This window comes from Chrysochloris asiatica, unplaced genomic scaffold (genome assembly GCF_000296735.1).
Source record: "Chrysochloris asiatica unplaced genomic scaffold, ChrAsi1.0 scaffold00029, whole genome shotgun sequence".
Taxonomy (NCBI): Eukaryota; Metazoa; Chordata; class Mammalia; order Afrosoricida; family Chrysochloridae; genus Chrysochloris; species Chrysochloris asiatica.
In genome coordinates this window covers 590,842-616,610 of record NW_006408547.1, presented here as the reverse complement: position 1 = coordinate 616,610, position 25,769 = coordinate 590,842, and the positions used below count along the sequence as shown (strand labels likewise).

Genomic DNA, 25,769 nt, shown 5'->3' with positions numbered 1-25,769 from the left:
TGTTCATACCAATATTGCTGACAGAGCATATTATAGACCATTTTGGAACCCTCTGACGGAGTACATCTCAGATAGTCAACATTGAACGTAATAGACCATTGGCATCTCCATAGGACGAGTACATTCATCACCAGCTTTATCTAAGAAAAGCAGCAAGAACGCTCAAAGTGATGACCAAAAGAAAGGGCAACATCCAGCAAAATTAGCAATTGTGCATACATATGGATTAACCATGAGAGATGACAAAACTCACAAAAGAAGGCAAATAGAAAAGATAATCAAAATGTAATACATAGCCTGCCAGACTTGTTATTAAAAATACAGTAAAACAATTCTTGAGCATATTAGAAATACATAGATGAGCTTTACGGGTGCAGGGGGTACTATATAAAGAAATGGGGCAAGAACATATATAGTAATACATGTAGTAGAGGAATGAGGGCAAATTTAGCAATTTGGTAAAGGTATAATACAGGCATCAAAACCTCACATTAAGAATGTTTGTAATATATTCCTTAGATGTGCAGTGTGGTGAACTTGTGCTGACATACTACATTTTAGTAACACTATGAGTGGTGATGGTGGTTAGGTGCCAGGGAGTCGGTTCCGACCCCTGCACAGGGTTTTGGAGGCTGTAAATCTTTATGGAAGCAGAAAGCCTCATCTTTCTCCCGTGGAGCAGCTGGTAGTTTCGAACTGCTGACCCTGAGATTAGCAGCCCTCTTCGTAAGCACCAGGCTCCCAGAGCTCCTTAACACAATGGGTATGTTTTAAAATTAAGATTCTTCTGACTTTATAAAAACACTGGATTGTTTTAATAACTGAAAATGTTAGTTTCCTCTAGTGTAGACATTTTTAAAACAGCTAAAAATAAAATGCCCAAAGAAATCTTTGAGTGACAACTGATATGAAAATTGTCATCCAAGGAATTCAACAGCATGTGGATAACTCTAAAATACATGTCATTTTACTGTAAAATACTGTGTACCATCTCCTTTCTTCTTTTCGGTTTTCTAGGTAGTGGAATGAATACAAACACTGAAATCGTTTGCCAGCCAGGTTCTAAATCAAAGCCCAGAGCCTCTGCATTGCTCCTGAGGCTGTTTTCCCAGAAGCAGCAGTTAGAACAACAGGGGCCGGGCTGGGGGGCTGCGCAGAGCACTGCACAGCAGCAGCAAGCAGGGAAAGGAGGTGCTGTCAAGTAAGACAGAAAGTTAACTGGATAATCTTACTCCAAAACCCTGTGCAGAATATTACATCTATAGACTGCACCCCTTTCCTGAACTGGTAGCAAGGCCCCCATTTCTAGATAGAGAGAAAGACAGCCCCAAAGTAAAGGAGCTAAGAAAAGGTGTTGAGACAATTCCACAGCCAAAAATAACCTAAAAGTGAAATGTAGCTTATGCCAAGTACTCCAGGTATCCGTTAAATTTCTTCCTCTTCTTTATGAATTTGTATTATTTATAAGACACTTGACACATGTTTAAACACTTACATAGCTTCTCTGTCTCAGGAAATATGGCTTGTTCAGCCGAGGGGATAAAAAGCATGTAATGAGGGAGTTAACAAGGGCTGATATTTTTTTACAACATTCTTTAAAAACTGAAAAACCTCTTTAAACACCAAGAACAGCTTAAGTAATTCACCCTGGGCCTGCGGGCTCCATGCGGATGGTTCCTTTCCCTGGCCACCTTCTTCACCGGCTTCATCCCCGACGGGCGGCCCAGCCTGCCACCTGTAGGTTCCAGGCGTCCGTCCCACCCAGCCCCCGGGCTTCCGGGTCTCCAGCAGTCTCCGCTGAGGGGTGGAGGGGGGTGCGCACTGGGATTCGGGACCCAGGCGGCGGACTAGGCCAGACTCGGAGCAAGACCGCCCTTTGGCCTGTGAGCGCGCAGCACTTCGGGATCAGGCGGAAGTGAAATCGATTCCGTGCAGAGCAGCCGCCGAGGAAGCGGCTCCAGGCCCTGGGTTCCTGCCTCGACAGCTGCTTAGGAAGTGGGCAGCGTTCCGAGGAGTTCTTTCCTCGGCCCCACTTTGAGGACCAGAATTCAGGAGAGGCCCTTCCCTCCTTGCTCTGGGGCTACTGAGGAAAACAAGCCCACTCACAGGCCCTAGGGGTGGCCTGTCAGTCGTGTTCGCCAACTTGGGCTTTTGTTGCGGTGATTTTGCGGGAAGGAGGGTGATGTGGGTTTGGTTCTCTCAAGTCTTCGCGGCCCGTGAACCGGCGCGCCCCCGCCGGAGTGGGAGCCACAGCAGCTGGGCGAGGCCGACTCCTTACCGGGAGCCTCAGCCAGGGGGCGCCGCCCGATCAGCACCTGCCCCGCCCACCTGCCCCAGAGGTTTCCAGCCCGTGCGCTGTGCGCGATCGCAGGAAGACATAACCCGGAGCCTCGTAGCCCTCGCTTCTCGCCTGGCAGCGGGTGGCCCAGGCACCCGGACCCGAAAGAGCGTCAGGAGAGAAATTCGCTCCCAGAGTTGAAAGCCTGGAAGCCGTCGGTTCTCCAAAGAGGAGCAGTCGGGCGCGGGCGAGCCAGCGGCGAGGAAAACCCTTGTCCTCCCGCGCGCAGCCTGGCGCCCAGGGACGCGCGCGCTCGCGCGCGCGGACACACACGCACTGGCCTTTCCTGGCCGCTCAACCTCAGTCTGCTGCGCAAGCAGTTTTCAACAACTTGCCTGACACAGTAACAAAGACATTTAAACGCCGGGACTCAGACTTCACTTTTTAACCTGCTGAGAGAAGCTACTTTCAAAGCTTCCCCGCAGTGAATAAACTGACAAAAATATGGGGTGCACTTATAAATTAAACACCTTACCCTCAAAGCAACGTGCGTTAATCAGGTTTCTAAGGCAATAGCCACCTCTGTCTTCTCCTATTCATCCAAATAATGTCCCAAGAAGGAACCCCTTTACACAAGAGAAAGTGGGGGTGGGGGCGGGAAAACGGGCAGGAGAAATGAATTATACCCATTGCTAGTAAAAATCATCTTAAATCAATAGAGCACCACTTGAACTTGAGTTTCCATTGTTTCACTGAATCATCAATGTTTTTAATTAAACACAGCTACCCTTTCTGTTAAAACATTACATAAAAGGGTTAGGTTTCTACTTTTGTTGAGGCAGCTGGCGTTTGTTGGCTGTTGTGTTTGAGCAACAGACTGTTCAATAGAAGCGCGAGAAATAGCTCAACGCGCTCTTAATAGACCTATTTCAACAATGTACCTTGAAAAGGAATACATTGTGTTATTGTGTTAGTTTGCTACAAACCTATTAAAAGAAAAATAGCATCCATCAGGTCTAACAAAACGCATTTGTAGTATACATACTTATCTGCTTCAAATACTCTGCTTGGCACAATGTCTAGAATTCAGCTAGATAATCAAGAGCTGGACAGAAGAACACATACCAGTTAGGTAATGATACACGGGCTAAAAATAATAAGAAAGTTCTAAGTAGAATGTAATCGCTATTTTTTGTTTATTATGAGAAATACAGTTAACCCACGTCAATTGAAAATGTATTTCAGTTGTATTTCAAGTATGAATTCCTATGATAAAAACACTTCAATATTTGTGACTTGGGAATATTGATTCAAATCCCATATTTGGAACGAATCTTATATACTTTCGATAGCAGTTTATTTTAGAGAAGGATTCAGAGCAGATGCGATACATTCTTAAAGCAGAATTAAACAGCGAAAAGAGTGTTTCTTTAGAGACATTTGTAAAACAAACATATGAAAGCAAGGGTTCCAGCCAAGATGTTGGGGAGCAGCGCTATCTGGCATTAAGAAAGGAAGTGTTCCTAGAATACTTACTGTCTTCAAAATTATTTTAATTTTATTTTATTGAATTTTAAACACAAACTGAAACTTGAGGCAAAGGAACAGACAACATTGCCTCTAATGGGCAGGATCTATGATCTATTGTAGGAAAGGACTGCCACTTGGACCACAAACCTTTGAAAAAAGCAACAGCGAACGATGAGGCTAATTTAGCTCTGAGATGCACTTAGAAAAGACATCCAAAGTAGCATCTGTCAAAGGGAGTCATCTTCTGCTACCACACAAGGCACTTGGTTTCCAACTTCACAGTAATCAATATTTGACTTCCAAACACATGAATGTTGGAGGCACAAGAGAAATAGTAGATTGTCTGCAAGTTAATTCAATTGTCCAAAAAAGAAACCTTAAATTACAGTAACACCATATGCAAGATATCTATGTTTACAAATATATGGAACAGTTTTTGTTCAATTAAGTTCAAGTTCGTTGTTTCTTTTTTCATATTTCTGACTTACTAAATTATCATATGAAGACTTATTTTTAAAGGTCAACCTGGAACTCTAGATGATAGTTTTGCTTTTTATAAAATAGGTATGGTCAACTCTTCTAGAAGGCATTTGAAGTCAAATGGTTGATATGACTGATCTCTTCAGTTGGCACGTTTTCTCTTCCCAAGAAACATAAGTGTGTGTGTGTTTTGGGAAGTGGTTAACATGTGTTTGACTTATACTTTAAGAATTTTCACTGACAATGTATCCTGTCTAGTCCAAATCTATTTTTAAAATTAATTCACTTGAATTTAAAAATGGAAATGAAATAGTAGCCCCCAAAATGGCATATTTTGGAATTAGTTCCTCAAATTTATAAGACTGCATAGAGAGTGATGTTTTCAGTGTGAAACTTTTTAATGTATCTATCTAATCATTTACCAGAGATGAAAGAAAGTTCCCCAGTAACTAGTTTGGCCACAACATGTAATGTTACTAAGGTTTTTTAAATGTCTTTGTTTTCATTTTGAAATGTTGATGTATCCGAAGTAAATTTGAGGGGGAAATTTTCCATTTATTTTAGTTTGAAGAGATTGTTCAAATAAACAAAGGATCACTAAAGAGATCATTTGAAAGCCCAGCAGAGAAAGAAATGTATTTTAGAAGATTGTAATCTGATTCCTCATTTTGTTCTTGTCTTGAAAACCCTTCATTCTCTATTTTTGCAAATAATTTTCAATAACATATGAGGCTAAATGTTTTCCTTAAATAAAAAAATGCAAGTAGGCTGTGGTTTCATTTGTCTCACCTTAAATAGTAGGAAAAAAAGATCACATACAGATTATTTTCTATTTGTTTTTTAATTGTTTTCTAAAAAGGACGGTTTGGTTTGTTAATTCATTATCACTAATATCTACAAAAGGTTTAACTAATCAAATTATTAAAAACTACCAGTGATCCTAAGAAATATTTAATTTGAAAAATTCTATAAAGTACATTTTCAAAGCAACAAGCTTCTTTCTAGTTTCTTGATCTGCCTTTGCTAGGTAAAAAGACGACCGTTTTTCAATACTTTAGCGCGGAAGTTTAGGAAGTAACAAAGGCTAATACTTAAAAAAACATTTCTGCCATGTATGATAATTTTAATGTGTCTGAAAAATGGGTGGCTGAGCCTACTGCCCACAGCACCAGACATTTGACCAGATCCACCCCGGGGCACAATCATCAGAGGGAAAAGATTCAGCTTCCAAACTTGATTAAAAACAGCCCAACAGTTTTCCGCCGTTAAGAGAACTGTGTGACTTGAGAAGTTGAGTAAATTGCCTCAAAAAGGAGGTAGGTGATGTCTGTGTCCCTTTCACACAGGAATAGAGGGAAGCTCAAAAAATCAGAATAGTGAACTGCAAAAGAGCTACCTGACTATAAAAAAAAAAACAACCCAGGTTAAAATCCACATACAAGATTTAGGTGCTCAGAAGGAAAACCTGTAACTCTACTTTGTAACTTTTCACCTTAATTTGACTGGGGAAAAAAGGAAACATGCACACATCAAAGACCTACCAAAATAGTTGGGAAATGTTAACCTGGGAAACCTTTTGCTTTCCATTTGGCATTCCTTCAAAATGTTCTTTATCCCCCTAAAGTTGCATTTTGGAAAGTGTAGTTAAAAGAAAAGTTGAATAAGATGAGAAAATGAAGACAATGGAGGAAATGAGTAAAGTAGATACCTGCTAGCATCTTCTTGGTGATGTAGGTGATTTTGTTTAATTTACTTTTTGCTTGTATATTTTTGAGGTAAAAATGAGAGACATTCAAACAAGAATCCAAATATAAAGAAAAGTGGTTTCCTCATGTGACTCACTAATAAAATGAAAACTGCCTACATATGCTTGTGTGTTCCCTTTCAATTCAAAATTTTCTCCCAGAAAATTACAATTTGTCACTTTTTTGTGTGTGTGTGGGCACAGGAGGAGGAAAATATGATACATTTGGGGATTTTTCAGTAGAACTATGTTTAGTTTTAATTTTCCTGTATTTTAAAATAAACACTTTGACCAAAGCATGTTTGATCTTTGGAAGAAGGAAGTATACATTGTGAAGGAATGTGTGGCGTTTGAGTATGAAAATGGGGTTGTGACTCACAGCTGCAGGCAGGAAAAAAATAAATAAATAAATAAAGGCATTTTGGTGTCAGCCAGAGGTGTTCAGTCTAATAATTCAAGCTGTAAACTGTATCCCCTAAAATTACCTACATAATAAATCATTGTGTGAAGAAAAAAAAGTTGGGGCTGAAAAGTGTAAGTGAAACAGTGTCCTCAGAGACTCCAATGCTGGGACCTACTGGCAATGATGTGAAATATGGGCTTATTTTGTCCAAAACTTTAGGATCTAAGTAGTACTGGAAATTAGTCTAGCAAGGCTGATTTTCTTTCTCGTGCTCTCCTGAATACACAGCTGAAACTGCTTATGGAATTTACAGTCAATTTATAAACTTTCAAAATAAATCTCTATACATGAATGCCTTCATTTTAAGATAAATAATTATGGATAAGTTATCACATGTGTATCAAGAATGGAGGCAGACATTTTTTTCCTAAAAATTTCTTTAGGTTCGTGCCTTACATTTCAGTGTTGCTTACAGGTACAAAGGAAAATACTAAAATGAAGTGAGCTGCTAAATTCCTTTATCTGAGAATTCACTGCCAGGTTGAAACAGACACTAAGGTTGGCAGAGCTGGTGCCAAATCCTGTTAGGAGATGGAATGCACCCGTTTAGAGTAGACTACAGCTCATTTAAGGGAGAAAAGATACAAGAGGAAGTCTAAAGGCCAAGGACACACAAAGTTTTTGAAACAACGAGGGTGGAGAAGTCATGAAGCCGGCTGCCAAAGCTACACCGAAATCATTTATTTTACAATCTCCCCTCCATTTTCAGAATTAGTAAGCAGAAGAAATGCCACGCTGTGAAAACGGGCTGTGGGTTCTTGAGCTCACACCCATACGGGAAAGGGAGGAAGTCAAGTTGACATGGGTTTCTTTAGCCTGGGCATTTCACAGTGAAATATAAGGTGGAAGGCGGGTAGAGAAAAGAAAACGAAGTTAGAAAAGACTGACCCCAGCGAAATTTGTAATAAAAATTAACTGGAAAAAGAAAGTCCACAGCAATAAAACAGCTACTCCTACTCATTAGTATTCATGACCGAACGTCCAGCTTTTCTGTTTATCTTTCTCCCAGGATCAATATCGAAACAGTGTGGGCCTGGAAGGAGCCCAAGGCAGGCCCTGCGTGCGCCTGACCTCTCGCGCCCTCCTTACAGGTCAGAGCATCTTCAGAACCGCCGAGCCAACGCTGTTCCCGTTCTCATTAAATCCACCTTTCAATCTGCCGACCGGGAGTGGGGAGGGCAGACCAGGGAGTTAGGGGGTGGGCCGCGGGCTCGTAGACCCAGCTGACTCCTAAGAGTTTAGGGAAACCGCACGTGGCCACGTCAACCACTGTGGGCCCAGTGGACCAAGAGGAAAATGAGAAAAAAGAACAAGTACGGTCTTCAGCAAAGGCTCCAGCGTAGCTTCTAGCCAGGTTCTCACTGGTGCGGCCTGGTTCCAAACCAAACCCTAAGTTATGATTTTTTTTTGGGGGGGTGGGGGTTACAAACATAAGAACTCCCTCTGTATTCCCTCACCGCCCTTGCGCCTCAAACCCACTCCCCTTTCAGCCCCGGCGCCTCCCCAGGACTCCGCGGGCCTCGGAGGAGCAGCCCAATTGCAGGCCATTAACTACATGATTATCCTTGACATTACTATTATTATTACTATTTCTAACCCCCATTATCTCTTGCTCTCCGTGCTATTCCCCAAGGCGACTGAGCTTGACCTCAGGTACCTAGAAAACTCGACTCTGGGACGTTAGGAAAAGCAACTAAGGCAGCGGTTGGAGAAGGATAGACAGCTATTCCTTCCCTCAATCCTGGTTTAACTGGCAAGGCGGCGCGTCTACACACACACACACTACACACATGCACTCGCGCAGGAGCGCGCGCACACACACACAGACAACGACGAAGGATGGAGGGCGTGGGTGGTGAGGGCAACTTAGCCCATCACAATCTTTGGAATGTGGACCCTGGGAATCCAACGGAGGGTAGAGAGTCGCCTCATAGTGAGAACCAGGCTAAACCTCAAACCAAACCTATTGACATCCAGTTGATTCTGATTCAGACAGAGTAACTGACTAGAACTGCCCTATAGGATTTGCAAGTCTGTAAATCTTAGGAGGACTGCCCCAGCTGCTTCTGTAGTGGCTGGTGGGTTCGAACTGCCTACTTTTCTAAAATTCTAGCATTTTAACCAATGCGCCATCAGGTCTCTGGCCCAGGTTGTTGCTGTTGTTGTTGGTAAGTGCCATCGAGTCGGTTCCGACCTATAGTGACCTTGTATAGGGCTTTCGAAGAGCGGCTGGTGGGTTTGAACCGTGACTTTGAGCTTCAACCTGACCTTGCAGTCCAGCGCATTATCCTGAAACGCCGCACCAGGATTCCCTGACCCAGGTTGTGGACCCTTAAGTGCTAAGTTGGATCTAGAGCGCAGGGCAGGCTTGATTCGGTACTTTCCCAAGAAGACTTCTGGGGAGGGGGAGGGGAGCTGAGAAAGACCATAGGGGTGAAGAGAGCATCTTTTTCTGGGTCCTCCCGCCTTCCCCTGCCCTATCTCAGTGCTTTTCCCACGCAGAAAAGTCTGCGGCTGGTGGATGCAGAAGCCACGTGAAGTATGTATGAGTGTACGTGAGTATATTGGCATGTAGTGTGTGTGTGTGTGTGCATACGAGCGCGAAAGTGAAGGGGCATCTTCAACTCCGGCCTCGCAGCTGCCCCAAATAATAAGGTAGTTAGGATGGGGTAGTAGGACACAATGCCAAGCAGGAGAAGGCGAAATGAGAATGTGACTCGTCACCTCTTCAAAAAGCCCGTCGGCTTTGGGAAAGAAAACAAACGTGGGAGAGTGACGAGGTGGCCCCAGCGACGAGGTCTCCGAGCAGGGTCGTAAGAGGGGGAAGGGGGATTGTCTCGGCTCCCATTCTGTCCCGCCACAGCACATGGGCGGAGTGCGACGTGGACACTCTAGCTCCAATCGCTCTATAGCCTTGACCATGAACTCGAACCCTCAGGATAGCCTGCTTATGTATGATTTACAGAAGTTCTCATTTGTAACACCCCGTTGAAAGGGCCACCGCTACCTTTTCCTTCCCTAATCGCTGCCCAGTGCGTATCCGGATACGCCTGTGACTTTATGCCTGACTACTTGATCCAGTCTGGAAAGATTTAGATTCTTCCATAAAATAAAAACCCAGCAACAATCCGCTGAGAGAGTTAAAGGAGAGGGCGACTTTTCTCCTGGCTCTGTCTGTTCTTAGCTGCCAGTTAAAAATAAAAACTATTCTTTGAGGTCCGCTGGCGTTAGCAGCAGGGCAAGGAATTTCACGTTTCTGTGGAGCCCGGGTGATATCAGACTATAATCAATCAATCCACAAATATTTCTTAACGCCTACTTTGGATCACTTTCTGGGGCTCATTTCCGTTTAAGTAAAAACACACTCAAGGGTTCAACCAAGACTTGCTGGGGTCTTTAGTTCTTAGATCTTGTCGGCAGGCCTACAGAGGCCTTTGGGTTATTTCGGTGACTTGACGTGGGGGAGGGTAAGACTCGGGTAACTAACGGGTACGTGGTATGTTCCGCACACTAACGAACACGTCTGTGTGCTGGCCCGGGGAGACGCGTCTTCTTGAGACCAGGAGCCTTCCTTACCAACCCAGAGATGAGAAACAACATCACAGAGCCCAGGGAAACCTGAGCCTCGGATCCAGTCTACAATCTGCCCTGAATCTCAGAGTTTTTTATGGAAAATAAGACCACTTGAAATGAAAACATCCTTCTGAAATACAGACAAAAGGGGCTATGGGGTAGGGAAGAGGAGAGAAGGTGCCGGAAGAAAGAAAGGGGGCCGGGATAGCTAAGGGGTGGATGTGCTGGGCCTGGGACTGTTTCCTTTACTCTGATCCCGCCAGGGCTCCGTCCTTCGCAGCCTGCACCCACAGCAGAACAGATGCCGCCTCTGCTCTCGGAGGGACCCTCCTTCCTGCCTGAGACTTAGGAGGGCTGCCCTGAACGAAGCGAAGCTGATATCGATATGTTATCAGTGTGGTAATTAATAATGCAGCAAGGATCACAATAATTAATAATAATGATAGCCCTTTTGAGATGGCTCCATCTGCCTTGGGATAAAGCGACTCTTGTGATGAGGGGGCTTATTAGATGGTGGATAGTGAGCAGTGAGAAGGAAACAGGTTTGGCGCACTGAAGTTCAAGTTGACAGAGATGGCTGGCTCAAACTGTCCTCTGGCCGTGGCAGTGCCTCCCTGCCGGCAGCGAACCACAGCGCAGCTCTCGGTCCCTAAGGGAGGCAAGACAGGCTTCACTCTGTGACTTTGTCAATGCAAGCAGGTTAGGAGGGGGAGAGGGAAGGCGTCTGCATCCCCACCCCCCTGGCGCAGAAGCGTTACTAAGGCGCAGGTGGCTCTAGGACCTCGAGCTGTACAATTTTAACATTTAAAATATTCGTATACTTTTGCCACCCACCCCCCTTACCTCGTCCCTGGGTTTCGAAGAGCCGAAGAGAAAGGTCAAAGGGAGACACTGGGCCACACCATCGGGTCCAAGGCTTGTTTGGACAATGCCGTGGGACGCTATAGTCGGAGAGTGGGAGCCATTTTGCGGGAAAGCTGTTCTGATCCGCCTGAACATCTCAGGCTAGCCTAGAAGGCCGCTCCTAGGCTGTGCGCTTCCTTGCCACGCCGTGCTGTCTCTCGTTTTATTTCCTGGCTTTAATTACAGCCCCAGACCTAAAAGGACCTCTAGTAACTCAGCTCTGGATGTTGTGAGATCTTAAGTCTTCTTGCAGCTTTTCCTGGCCCCTCAAATTAAAAAAAAAAAAAAAAAAAAGCCCCCAAGGCCTTGAGTTGACACTGAAGTTACCCACCCCCATTCCATTCTTCCCTTTAAATTTTGGAGGTTTCAAAGCCAGCAATTTCCATTAAAACAAAGTTTTAAAACATTTGGAAAAGGGCATTTTATTTTTGCATATTGGTTATGACAGATATTTAATGACTCCTTCCCACCCCTCCTCCACCCCAGAGGTGTTCTTGGAGAATTCTAAACTATTTTCATCACAGCTTATTACACATGCAATGAACTCTCCCAAGGATCAGTAACATATGCCAATTATTTTAATAATTTTGCTTAATATTATTAGGGGTTATAAATTTGATTTTAATGGGGAGTTGATTGTTTCAACTGGCACTCCAGCAGCTCCCAGGCCCCTGGGGAGGGCAAGCCCTGCATCTATCACTCTCTGGTCACACTGACACACGTATACAGGAGTATTTCCCTCCTCACTGAACAAGTAAGGTAGCCTAGGGGAGGTCAGGCCCCCACCAGAGCAAGAGAATGTCAGGCTTGGCCTGCTGGGCCCCTGCAACTGTCCACAGGCAGACTGGATGGGGAAAAGGGCAGCTCTCACAGCTGCAGGTCTAATAGCACTGTAGTTCACCAAGACCAAGCCACCCACCATACTTCAACTCTACCAAGGATGGCTGGGCCTCTGGGAACTACAGGACACTCAGAGAGATGAAGATGAAGATGTCTAGTCAGCTCAGGGATTTAAAATTTAAATTTCTCTATTTCCTTCCTTTGATTACTAAAAAGAAGTTCTGCTCAGAACATCTTCTGTTTGAAAACTGATATGTTGCTTTGCAAGATGGGAATGAGAATGTAAAATTAGTGTATATGCTCCACCTCGCTCCTATCACCTGGCAAAATTTAGTCTTCTTATACATGTTGTTTCATTTTATTTTACTAATTTCTTGAAGAGGCTCTTTAGTTTAGGGTCAACAGTCTTTTGCTTTCCTATTCATTCTCTCAAAAGTAAGTGAAAATATGGTCAATTTATCACCTTTTCTTGAACATCCTATGTATTGGTACACAGCAGCTGTGCAGATTTCTAAAGCAAGCTCTGTTTAAAATTTCAAGGGAAAAAAAAAAAAACTTCACAGAAATAAGTCCTTAAACTTTAATCATCGGGCCAAGTTCAAAAACAAAGTACTCAGCTCAGTTTAGAACTTGCAATTAAAAATAACTGTACCTCAGCTTTTCAGGAGAGAGAGAGAAAAGGGGGCAGGGAATGAGGAAAACAAAGAATAAGGAAATGTTTAGTGCACTTAAATCCAGTCCAAATAGCGGAAAGAAAGGCATTCCCTCAGATAATGGAGTCATTAGGAACTCTGAACATTCTCGCAGCCATTCTTCACAGAGCCTTTCCAAAAATTTAATTCATTCTCAGCTACTAAACAAAGAATGTAGAAAATAATTTCGAGACTTTCTGCCAGTTTGGCTGTGTTTCTATGCATACATACACCTTCCTCCCCAGAATGGGTGGTGGGGCCTCCCATTCACTCAGGCAAGATGATCCATACCCTCAGCTTCTTTTTTCCAGTTTTCCTTTAATTAACCATCTAGAAAAAAATCATGTTCATGCAGTTTCAACACATTTTATTATATTTCTGTATGCATTACTCTCAAAACATCACAAGAAATGATCAAACCACTTAAAACCTTCAAATAAAAAATCTGAAACAGTTTATGCCCACAAGTGTACATATTTATAGTTAAGAAACATTCTTTATAAATATTGTTTCCTCTGTAGCAAGTTAATACCATAATTTAATTACAAATGGATAAATATGGTAACGGGTATTTACAGAAGGAAGGGTGTTATTACGGAAAAAGCTAACCGCACAACGTTTATTTCCCCCCACCCCCCACAATCTTTCATACAGGAACTAACAAATTGAACTTGCAAAAGCACTAAACATCACATGTAAACCCAGCTAACAGAAAAATACATTCACAAGCATTGGTGGTGGTAGGATGTGTGTGCTATGGATTGGTGTGCTGGACGAACAGAAGGGAGACTTTGGCACGGTTCTTTTTTTTTCCAGTCTGTAGTTGCATGAAGTGTACAATCAAGTTGCCTCATAAAAAGGAACACAATATTCTATACCACAATACAAAATAAGCCATTTTCTTTCACATTACTTTAAAAAACAAAACAAAACAAAACAAAAAAAACCCGGGGAAAACGAAAGAGCAAAGAAAAAGTCCATCACTTGGGGAAGGAGAGGGAAGGCAGGAAGGAACGCAATTGGAGCTTTACAAACAGACAAACTTCTATACACCAAGAATCCATTAAAACCAGCTCAGAGAAAGGAGGAGGAGTTTGCTATGTACAGCTTGTCAGAAACTGGGAACAGGGTGTGGAAGGAAAGTAGGCATGGAGAGGAACAGGCGGTTTGGTTCAATACATATATTTTAAATTAAAATTTTTTAATTATAGTTTTAGTCTTCAAAGATTTCGGAAGTGACATTTTACTTTTCATGCCTAGATTTTTAAAAAACCAAAACATACCCTTAAAAATCCTTCTGCTGGTAAAATAATTTTCGTTATCATAAAAATCAGATTCATAATTATAACAACACGATGATTGATCACAAGTACCCCTTGGCGCTAACTCCTGAAAGGACTGAATATGTCAGGGTCCAGGGCCCAGGGTCGGGGTTGGGGAGAAGAAGAGAGGCCCAAGGCCCTTCACACGTACCATTCATTGAAGTTGGAGGAAAGGCCGCTATGGCCTCCGGCTGTCCCGCTGCCCCCACTGGAGCTGCCACCGCCCCCGCCACCAGCCCCGCTGCCGCCACCCCCACCGCTGCTGCCACTACCGCCGGAGTTGCCACCACTTCCTGAGCCTCCGCTCCGGTGCACCGCAGATACGGCGGCCGCTGCCGCTGCAGCCGCTGCCGCTGCCGGGGACAGATTGGAACTGCTCTGGGGATCGGCGCTGGGGGACACCAACCCAGGAGGTGTGGAAGACTCATAGCCCGAGCTGGCGGCCGGGGAGGACTCAGAGCCCTGCGGAGAGGACTCATGGACCTGCAAGACAGAAGCCAGAAGGGGAGACCAGAGGGGGCTGGGTGTGAGTGCAGCTGCTGTGAGACTGAGTCCTTGAGAAGGAGGGGCCCCTAGATGACCATCAGGCCTGGGCCCTAGGGGTCGGTTGGGAACCCTTACCACATGGTCAGTCAGCCCCTCGCCCTCCTCCCAGCTGCCCCGGTGATACCTTCATGTGCTTCCGTAGTGAGCTGGGGTGCGTGTAGGACTTATCACACATCTTGCAGAGATAGGGCTTATCGGAGGTGTGGACGTGCATGTGTTTCTTCCTGTCGCTGCTGTTGGCGAAGCGCCGGTCGCAGCCCTCAAACTCACACTGGAATGGCTTTTCCCCTGCGGAAGGCAAAACACGGTCACTGGCTGCTGACACCCATTGCCCTCGGAAACCTCCACCCAGGCTGTGAGGGGGAGAAGGAATTCCGGGAAGGGGTAAGGCAAGAGAAAGGGAGGGAGTTGGGTCCCTTAAACAGTGGGATCCCTTCCATAGCAAACCCAATATTAACTTCCTTCCCAGACAGTCCTTCTCATTTAACACACAAGTTTATTCCAAACTAATTTCTAATGAATTTGGGGTAGTGCAAAGCCTGCCGGCTTTTCTATAGGATTTCTTGGATTCGCAGCTTCTAACAAGTTGGTCTCGCCTTGGAGAAGCTGTTATTATGACAAAATATTTGGGGCATTATCAAAATCACACAGCCTGCTGGGCTACTACTGTCGGTTTCTCTTTAGGGCCAGTAGGCAATTATATTTGGAGCTGCTGTGTGTTGTTTGGGGATGGGGTTGTGGATAGTGGCTGTGCCAGTATTTTTACATCCAAAATGCTGCAGATTGGAATAACCACAACTTTAGCTTCACCTCTAGTCTTTAAAAATAAATTTAATAAAAGGAAAGGCAGCATCTAGTGATGGCTGAAAAGCACAGCCTGTGGTGTGGGGGTGGGGGCGTTATCAAAGGCTTTCAAAATCTCCCTATTTAATTTTCTGGCGGTCCCCGCATCCTGTTGCCAGAATTCCAAATGCTTGGAGTCATTTAGAGGTGTGAGAACTCAAAGCAACGTTCCACTAGGAAAGGGGACTATTTAACATTAGATTCCATTAGCACCTATATTGTTTTTTAAAGACATCCGCTCGAAAGCGAGCATTTCATGCAAATAAATTTCTCAAATTTTAAACCTTGTTAAAAGCTTGTCTCGCACCTCAGCTCCCTCCCTTCCCGGAAGAGAACAATAGGCCGCTGGCTCATCCCCACTTTGGAGTAAATATTGACAGGAGAAGTTGTTAAAATATTTGGCTTTCTCTTAGGAAATCGTCTGGCACGATATTGGCTGAGACCTGGCCATAGATGAATAATCTATGAGGCAGGAGGCACGTTCTTTTGCGGCTTTCTGTTCCTTACGCGATCGACCCCGGCGTGGTCTCACTGCCCTCGGCTCTAGCTAAGTGGGTCGTGGATCCAAGTTTGGTATCTGAAACCCTCTGATGCTCATTAGAGAATTTCACAGACTGCTGTGAGACCACCGTAAAGCCTAGAGACCCACACCAAAACGGGCTTTAAAAACACTTTAACAATTGTTTCAGACTCATTTAATATTAATAGAAACCAGTCCCAGACAGGGCGTTTGGACCCCAAGTAAATAAGTGAGAAAACATAGGACACTCTGACATACACCCGGAGCAGAAAAGCACATTCAGACAAGCTGGCAAAATCCTCTCTAGGCAGGATTCCCGGGCACCGAGGGAGGAAACAATTTTATATTGTGCATTCTATTTAGAACGGAAACTATTATCCAGGACTGAGCAAACGAAGCAATTCCATCACCTAAAAGTACCCGTTAAATATTTTACTACTCATTTAAAACTCAGTCTCCTCAAAGGAAAAACCTCACCCAAAGATTCTTTCATTCTCCAACAAAAAATAACCTGCTGGCTCTCTCCCACACACAAAAACATCTACCATCCCCGGACAGGGCTGGCGGCCGGCACGTTTTTTCCTCCCAGCAAAACAGCCACAGCCTCTCTCCTATCTGTCGTGGCCCGCGGTTACCTGTGTGGGTCCTTTTGTGGATCTTGAGGTTTTCCGAGCGCGCGAACACCTTGCCGCAACCCGGGAAAGGGCAGGGAAAAGGTTTCTCGCCTGTATGCACGCGGATGTGGTTGACCAGTTTGTATTTGGCCTTGAAGGGCTTGCCCTCGCGTGGGCACTCCTCCCAGAAGCAGACGTGGTTGCTTTGCTCAGGGCCGCCGACGTGTTCCACCGAGACGTGGGTCACCAGCTCGTGCATAGTGCTGAAAGTTTTGTTGCAGCTCTTCTTGGGGTTACTCAGTTGCTCGGGATCGATCCACTTGCAGATGAGCTCCTGTTTGATACACTGCTGTCGCATGTATCGGAAAAAGGCACCCGGATGGTGGTGATGGTGGTGGTGGTGGGCCGCGGCCGCTGCCATGTTCATACCCATGTTCATATTCATAGGGCCATACTGGTTGTGGAGCTGCGCCGCAGAGTAGGGATCGGTCCGCGGGCTGGCTACCTGACGGTACTGTTCCGAACGTCCGAATACCTCGCCCGGCAGCCCGAGGCGCATCTGCCCGTTGAGAACATTCTGCGAGCCGTGCGGCCCATGCTGCTCCGGGAGGCCAGGGAAGAGGAGGTGGCCCTGCGCGTCCGAGTGCGCGTGGTGCAGGCCTCCCGCTCCCGGCCCGAACAGCCCATGCTGCCCGCCGCCTGGCGCAGAGTCCCCAAAGCCGCGACTACGGAACAAGAAGTCCCGGGTGGTGTTGAAGGGCGGCCCAGAGTAGGAGCCTACGTGTGCTGCATGGGGCCCGAGCGCAGCCGCTGCTGCAGCCGCGGCAGCAGAACCAGGGTAGGCGCCAGGGCCCTGCGACGTGAATGCCGAACTCTGGCCCGGGGACAGTTCGTGCGCGCCCGGGTTGAGCTTGAAAGCGCCCATGTGTGCGGCCGCCGAGTCTACGAAGCCGTTTTGCGCCGCTGCTAGGCTCAGTTCTCGATCTTGCATCTCGGCGGCGGCCGCAGCCGCCGCAGCAGCTGAATGGTGATGGTGGCGCGCAAAGCTGCCCACCCCGATGGCCGGGAACTGCGGCCCCGCGTCCAGGAGCATGGCCAGCTCGCCCGCCCGCCCCGCCGGCCCCAGTGAGTCCTGCACCTCCGCGCTGCCCCGGGTCTTGCTCTACTCGCTCTGCGTCCGGCAGTCGACTGGCTCTAGGCGCAGCCGGTGGTGGCGGAGGCTTCAGCCCTGGGAGCCGAGCTCCAGCGCCCGCCGACTCCGCCGCTGCAGCCTGGATCTGCCTCTGGCGGCCAGGCGCGGAGAGAAGACACCAAGAGGAAGAAGAGGAGGAGGTTGTGGTGGAAGAGGAGGCGCGGAGGAGGAGGTGGAGGAGGAGAGGAAGAGTCCAAAGCCAGGCGGAGAACCAAAGTGTATTAAAGGAGCTGCGGCGGGGGCGGGCGGGCAGGCAGTGCAGGGGAGGGAGCAGGAGGGAGGTGTGGGGAGCCGAGCCGAAAAGAGAGGGGGGACGCCGGGGGGCGAGCGCAGAGCCCGGGCTGCGCTGTGGCCCCCACCCCTGCGCGCACCCGCGCGCGCAAGAACACACTCACTTGCTCGCACGCCCGGCGGACCAGGGGGTCCGGCCGCGCAAATCGGTACTGGGGGGAGGGGGGAGGGAAATCACAGCAGCGGTGAAGGCACGGAGTCCAAGCGTGGCGGCAGTGCGGCAGCAAGAAACGCGGACGATGAGAGGACGCAGGCGAGTTCTGCGTTGGGCGCCCCAGCCAGGCGTTCCCGCGGCTCCACCTGACCGCTGCGGGGGCGCCGGAACGGCGGGCGGAGGCCAGGCGCCCTCCTCCCCGCTGCGCACTTCGGCGGCCTCTCCCTCCCCCGAAGCCCCGCTCGCGCCGCCCTGCTCCGGGCGGTTATTGTTCCGCGCTAGGACCGCGATGTTTATTCCTCCTCGTCCTCAGTGTTTGGCATTGGCTGCGCCTAGCGTAGTAAACTTGCAGCGGCCACGAATTACCCCGACGAAGCAGCCGCGCTGCTCCCTCTTTCTTTAAGTTGTGCCAGAGGAGGAGGCGGAGGAGGAAGGGGCTGTGGGAGGGGAGAAGGCAGAGAGGGGGAGGGGAAGAGGGGGAGGCTGGGCTGAAAAACAATAACAATAAAAAGTGATCTCTCTCTCGCTTCCTCCTATCCGGAGTCTGCCCTAGGCGCCTGACTAGGATCGAGTGGCCGCACCCGCGAGAACGTAGCGGAGTTCGCTGACTGTCCGAACAAACGTGAGGAGGCCGAAGCAGGTTTTCCTCTCTTTGGGCTGCGGTGGGCTCTGTGTGTCACTACCTCCTCCGCCTTTGTTTATTTCTGTGGGCGCCGCATCCGCAGTTTTTTATTTTTATTTTTTGTCTCCTCCTTTTCCTTTCCCCTTCCCCCTCCCCTTCTAGTTCTTCTCTGGCCTCCCTCCCTCGTTCCCTTCAGATCCCAGCCGGGCATCCTGGTCACACCGCCCCTTTAACAGCGGCTCCCTCCCCGCTCGCTTTCCCGTGGCAGCCATTGGTCGCCTAGTCAATTCGAAGCCCCCGCCCCGCGCTGGGCCAGTCCCTCCTTCCCGGCGCTCTCCTCAGCCCCAACTATGGGCTAGCGTGGCCGCTCGCTGGACTCGCTTGCCTCCCGCGTGTGGCCCGCGCGCTGGGCGCTCTTGTTCCTGGTCCTGGTTGGCTACGGCGTCTTTGGAGTTGGGCGGCTTACGTTGTGCGGCCGGGCTTTGGGGGTCCGCACCGCCTGGACTGTGCCTGGTCCTGTAAGGGAACGCCATCAATCGCTCGCACCCTTCTACAGAGTTCTCCCGAGGGATCTCAGCCGCTCCTAGCGGGCAATTAAAATCCGGGGGACGATAGGCCCAGCCACCCGTAACTGTTCTACAGGTCACTAGACTGGAGACACCTTGTTCAGGGACACTGGACACCCAGGACCCCACCCGGAGCACGCCGCTGGAAGAGTCTTGGGGCCCCCTCTCTTGACCCGTGTCATGCTTTCTACATCCCCTCTTCCTTTATAAACTTGCTCTGTGCTGTTGAAAACACAGGTGCAGGACGGTGGGCAAATATTGCCTCTTTCTGTCATCTACTGGACATTCACCCAGACACCGCCCCCTATGGCCTCTGCCCCCCGCGGGTGTCATCCTGCTCGGGTTACAGCAGTAAACACTGGGCTGCGGGCTCACGAGGCTAGGGCTTGTTTGTAAGTGGTTTTAAAGACAGTCTCACCCTCTAGGTTGGATGCCCAGAAGCCCGGGTCGCTGCCACAGTGGGGTGGAAAGTGTGGTAAAGCCCCGAGCCAAGGGAAACTCAGGCTGGAGCTTGGCTGCGGGTCGGGCTCAGGGCCTTAGGAAAAGATGCCTGAACTCTAGACTTTAAACCTTCTCAGATGGTTTTTATCTGTCCTTTCCCGAGAGCGAGGAGCGCCCCCTCCTCCGGGCAGCGCAGGGAAGGCAAAGTTGCTTCCCGCGCTGCGACCGCTGGAGTCCGGTCAGCTAGCCGGCTCTGCGGCCGGTGTCTCAGGCTAGCCGAAGTGGACATTTCCTGTCCCGCAGCGCAGAGCTAACTCTCCTGGGGTAGTCAGAGGGCGAAATGGCCAACCTCAAGGCGGAGGAGGTGTGAAAGGAGGGCCTGAGGCCAGCTTCTTTCTTCCCTTGGCACTTGTCAATTGCTTTTATTTGTGAATCTCTAGGAGTTAAAATAAATTTAGGTACTCGAAAGCGGCCAATATGTATTTCAAATTTCCATGTTGAAATAAAATAAAAAACGCGGGAAGACTCTTATCTCACTCACTATTGCTGGCAGAACCTGGGACTCTGGCGCAGGCCGAGTCTCTCTCCGCTTAGGCGGATGTCTGAAGGGAGGAATTGGCCCAAGCCTCTCACACAAGAAGCCTTGTGCCCTCCGCTGTTCGACACTCACCCCCCCTCCCCACCCCCATTCCCAGGCGTTTGGCAGGGGATGGGGTGTAAGCAAGAAAGGTGGAGGCCGCATCTTGTCTGAAGGCCTCTGTGTGTGTGTGTGTGTGTGTGTGTGTGTGTGTGTGGTGGGGGAAGGAGTGCTCTTGAAAGCTGAAGATCCTCGACTTTACTGAAAAAAAGAAATTTGCGTCGTTCCACATCTATGTAAACGGAAGTGGAGAAGCCGCTGCCAAACTAGCCCTCTAGACAGAGAAAAGAGAATTTACAGGCAGAAAGACTGCACTGATCAATTAAAAATAGTCCAGCACACCGCTTTTTACGCTTGTTTTCTTAATTTATATATTTGTCACCTTATATTAGGAAGGGATAAGGAGAGACTAATTCGAAAGGCTTCCTCAACAGATGTTTACAAAAGAAAATAGTTTAAGTCTTAGAGATTGATTCTGATAATAGTAACCCTACACATCCAAAGACTTGCCTCTCTTTCTCCTAGCAAGCCACCTGACCTCTTCAAGTTCTCCTTCTTTGCCATTTTTTCACTTCCTCCCTTGCACCCCCCCCCCCCCATTCTTCCCTCCCTTTTCTAAGACCGTTTTCGTCTTTCGCTTTGTTTCCTCCTTTTCTCTGCCGGTTCTTGGGATGGCTCTGCTGGGCGCTGTGGCTCGTGCTGGATTCCGTGAGCTGCGTGCGGCCGGGTGGTGGGGACGCGTTAATTCCCGCTGGAGACCCTAAGGGCTGGGCTCTCTCGGCTATTCTTTCCTGGCTCTAGTTCTCCTCTCTCTGCAGGACACAGAGGAGCTGAGCCAAGTTCAAAGTCACTTCGCCTCTCAGAAGTGTTTTATTTCTCTGCAAACCGCAAACCCCTTTCCCTCAAGACACAGGTTTTTTTGTTGTTGTTGTTTTAAAGGGAGGAAAGGCAAATAAAAAACCGTAAATAGACTTGAGTTTCTTCGTGAAGGAAGTGACAAAATTGCGTTACAGCCGGTGTTAGTAAATTCAAATTTTCAACAGGTTTCTGGAAGGGCCGATTTGAGGTGGTGTCTTCAACGGGTATACACGCCCCTTTATAAGTTTTTTAAGATTGTTCTTTCGAAATCTCATGGAGCTTCCTTTGGGGCTGGGCCGGAAACGGGGGCTGCGTGAGAGGTGTCACTCTACATGGGAAGGGTCTGCTTAGCTGGCCCATGCGATGAACTGGCAGGCGTTCATTCTGGGCAAGTGGAAAGAGCGATTAAGAAATTCGAGTTGTCTTCCAGAAGTAGAAAATTCCACCAAGCACCCGTGTATTCATCAGTTGTGCACCCCCTTGCCGTTTGTGAATGTCTGTGAACAGCGTGGACTGACTTATTTTATAGTATGATGTGTATTTTGTGTACGAATATCTAAATGAAGTGTCTATAAGCATACAACATACTCTATCACACACAGGTATCTATTGCAGGCCAGTAAAAACAAACAAACAAACAAACAAACAAACACTGAAACAAAACAGACCTTTAAATTGGAAAGCAGGAACACTAGGTTATCTACCATTCAAATTTTTTATTTTCTTCTAAAGGTTGGAAATGGGAGTCTGGAACTCTGGAACAATAGATAAACAAATATTGAATAAGCTGTCAGTGTAACCCAGACCCTCCCCAAAAAAGGATTTCATAGGATTCTAGCACCATAGTCTAAATCACAGACTCATACATTTAAGTAATATCATCAACAGGATTTTAAGTTACAGGTCACCTTTAAATCGGCCATTGCAGCCACTCCTGGGCTGGACAATTCCTGACCCATGAAAGACCACATGTGTGGTGGGAGAGCTCCCTCTGTAAAATTCACCTAAAACAAGTTTTTTGTCAAGGCTTTAAGGAAGTGTAATGTAAAAGAAGGGGAGGGAAATCATGAAAATCTCAGCCAACGTTGTAACTTTTAAATACCGTTTTTAAGAAGGAGGAGGTGGAGTGGAAGTGGGAGGTGTCATAGGATAAGGCCCTCTCTAGTCATATAAAAGGGTGTCTTTTCTTCCTACAGTTAAAATTCACTGTTCTGTAACTGCACTGATAAAAAGTCTATATAAAATATGTTTCCCAGTAGTTTAGTGATAGAGATGCAAACATCTGTGTATATCTCAAAAGAAAAGAAAAAAAACAAAAGAAGACACCAGCTGCCCCTGCCTTTACTACTGCTTTTGTTGTAGTGATTGTAGTTTTGCAAAAGGAAGACAACTAATGCCCTCACTTTGGTGCCTCTTTCCTGATGAGAGGGTTTCTACCACTACTAAAGTAAAAACAAACAAAAAATTAAAACCAGAGGCATTCACTTGTACTAACGTATTTAATAATTCTGAGTATTGGTATCCTTTGGACTTCCAGGTGAACTACATCCAGGCATGCTGAATACCAGTGACAGGTGAGCAGCTTTCCAATAAACTGCTGTGTCATTGCAATAGGCTTTGTAATACAATTTATGCTGTCATTCATAAATAACAATGCCTTATGTCAACCATATTGCATATACTAGTAAATCCATCAAAGTGTCACTATTTGATTTATCCCAACAGCTTCTTCAACTATTGAAGTATAGATATTGGAAGGGATATGGGAGGAGAAGGGGGACACTCCCCACGAATTTGACATGAAAAAAACTTGTGCAACCTTTATTTCTCCCTTATTTCCCCATTTAAAAAAAAATCCTAAAGGATAGGGAATGAAGGGGAGGAGAAGCACATATTGGGGCCAATATAAATAAATATTGGGTGGTTATATGAACCATGAACATGTAAGGGGAATTCCGTGGTTCTTTTTTTGATGTTCTGAGCATTTCAAAACTACAATGGTGCATTTCCTTAGAAATTACCAGTCCTGATAATCAAATGGACTCCTGGTGTGGCACTGTAGGATCAGTACTGGACTGGCAACCACAAGGTAGACAGTGCAAACCCATCAGCTGCTCCTCAGAAACCCTATACAGGCTCCCTATGAGTGGAACCAACTGGCCAGCACTTAGCAATAGTCAAATGGAGTCCTGGTGTGGCGCTTTAGGATAAGCACTGGCCTGAAAGGTCAGCGGTTCAAACTCACCAGATACAGGGTCACTATGAGTTGGAACTGACTCGACAGCACTTAACAACAACAATGGTCAAATGTAGTTCAAGGGCCTTTCTCCAACAGCCCCAAACTGCAAAGGTATAACTGACCGATAAACAAAATAAATCACTATATTTAATGACAAGCGAATTTTACTAGGTTAGATTCTTTGCTGTTATAAAAAGAAAAACTGCCCAGAATCCAATGTCTCTGTCATTGCCACACAGCCTCAATCTTCTGCTTTCGTATTCGTGTTAAGTGCATGGACATGTGGCAGGGATCATAAACTTTAGCGAGAAACCCATTTTTGATTACTCTTAGTCCGGAACATATCTGGGGAGGCGGAGGATTCACTGTGAGCTCAGAACAGCGGGAGGAAGGGCGATCCTGGAGCAGCAGTTCAGAGGATGGCGAATTGCGGGGTAAGGAACCCGTGAACACCCTGGGTCCAGTTTTAACCGCGCACAGGTCAGATTGCGAGGGCAGAAGGAGGTGGGGGGAGGGAGAGGCGTCCCCAGACCGCAAACGCCTAGATTCCTAAAGAGCCTGAGTTCAATGGGTTTGGATCTTGAACCTAAAGTCCCCATCACTTTCTGCTGTGACAAAGCTCGACTAAATTGCAGCTTTTCGGGCTCCTTTACCCATCCTGCTTTAGAGAGGTCTCAATGGACCACTACCCTCTTATCGAGCATCCATGTACCCTTTTAAGCTGGACTTTAATGATCCTTCGATCCCTCTGCTAACCTAGAACACCCGGTTCGCCCTTGAACCTGCCTACATCACGGTCCAAATGGCACTAGGCGTTTAGAGCCCGCTGGACACCCAGCTCTTCTGCAAGGAGGTCGCCTTCGGAGGAACCACACGAAATCGGCAAGTCGTAAGCAATTGCAGGGGCAATAAAGGACGGCCTGTTGTGTCCCCCAGTTCCTTTTCCACCCCATCTTCCAGAGATTCCTCCTCCCCTCCCAGCCTACAGAAACAATCAAACAAAGGCTCAAAAGCCAGGAAATGTCCAATTCACTTCCCTTCGAGTTTATTAATTGCCCAAACCCATCGCAAGGAAGCTTGGCTATGTTCAGTGATCATCACCAGAGACCTGTGGATCCGCAGTCCTGCCCCACCCCCATCCCTCATCACCACCCCACGCAGCGGGCAGTCCCAAGCGCCAACCCCTGCATCCCCAGAGAACTGGTCCTGTAGCCTCTAGGTAACCGAGAGCGGCGTTAACTGCCGAGTTCGGGCCAGCTCGTCGCTTGCTGTTCCTCTCATCGCCCCATCCTTCCTTGTGCCATTGTTTGGGGCTGGAATAAGGTTAGGGTCCGGTTGTAATGGAGAGGTCTGAAAATCCATTTACCTAGATCCCCTGTTGACCACAGAAAGGGCATTTCCATGACTTGTCCTGTTGCTACTCCACCTTCTCCGGCACCTCTCCTGCCAAAGTGCACACTGCTACGTAAGTTTTGCGGATGGTCGCTGAGAGCCACCGTCTGAATATGGGGTTAACGCCACAGAAAGAAAAACTGGCATCTAGATCCCGTTTTTATTAGCATTATTATTGTTTTCTTAAACGCCTTGGAAATTGTTGATGTTTATTTAGGAAGTGTGGCGCAGTTATTGCTTCTTAGAAACTCGGAATGTTAAGGGGGTTTGATTTGACTTTCAATTAGCTTGAAAAAGAAACAGCGCACCTGGGGTCAGGCGGGTCATCACAATAACAAAAAGCGCGTCTACAAAATAAAAAAGCTCTTTTATAAAGAAAGGCAATCCCGGAAATCCATGGAAAGCCTTCTTGATGACCATCTAGCTAGGCCTATTCTCAGGTTTAATTGGCATGCAGTTTATTGGCGCCTTATTGGTGTTGATTGAAATTTTGCTCCCAGTCTTTTCTTTCAAGAATTAGCATCTCAAGTCGACTTACCTGAGTCAATTATCTTTTTAGGGTCTGTGTTTGGTCATAAATTTGCAAATATTCATTAAACTTACTTAGTAAACATCCCTTCTCCCAATTCTACTCAAATCTCTATTATTTCCTAAGAATGTCTTTTCTTTTTAAAGGTTTCCATAAAATAAATTGATCAGGGAGCTATATTTGAATTAAGACATATTAAATCGATGACAGATACATATCACGCTGTGTTTAACAAGAGTTGTACAAGGAGGCGGGTTCCAGATTCCACACGGCTCTGTCGCACCATTATTCACATTTTTACAGCCTTTCCTTCATGCCTTCACCCATTAAACCATTAAATTTCAGCAATTCAATAAAACAAAGCAGTTATAATTTTGAGGAAAAGCTATTTCAAAGGGGGTGGAGGTACTCATTTTATTACACAATAAAAACACTAAAGAGTCTATATTAAAGGCTAGATTGTGTTTCTCTTTTTTTTAATTGCTTTTCTTAAAATTTAT

The 25,769-nt window shown here is 46.9% G+C and overlaps 1 protein-coding gene across 1 annotated transcript; it reads right to left on the bottom strand.

Annotated features, from left to right (window-relative positions):
* Positions 1-12,853: 12,853 nt before the first annotated feature.
* Positions 12,854-17,747, bottom strand: ZIC2 (Zic family member 2). Its single transcript, XM_006846663.1, has 3 exons — positions 16,370-17,747; positions 14,496-14,659; positions 12,854-14,308 (listed from the first exon to the last, which is right to left on the bottom strand). Exons 1-3 carry the CDS (start codon positions 17,439-17,441, stop codon positions 13,967-13,969), a joined length of 1,578 nt encoding a protein of 525 aa, XP_006846726.1. The 5' UTR covers positions 17,442-17,747; the 3' UTR covers positions 12,854-13,966.
* Positions 17,748-25,769: the final 8,022 nt, after the last annotated feature.

Bases quoted from the DNA above. Each gene is read 5' to 3' on its own strand.
- ZIC2 (XM_006846663.1), bottom strand. From the start codon at position 17,441: ATGCTCCTGGACGCGGGGCCGCAGTTCCCGGCCATCGGGGTGGGCAGC. The intron at 14,660-16,369 runs GTAACCGCGGGC...TGCCTTCCGCAG, and splicing joins CCACAAAAGGACCCACACAG to GGGAAAAGCCATTCCAGTGT. The intron at 14,309-14,495 runs GTATCACCGGGG...TCTGTCTTGCAG, and splicing joins CACTACGGAAGCACATGAAG to GTCCATGAGTCCTCTCCGCA.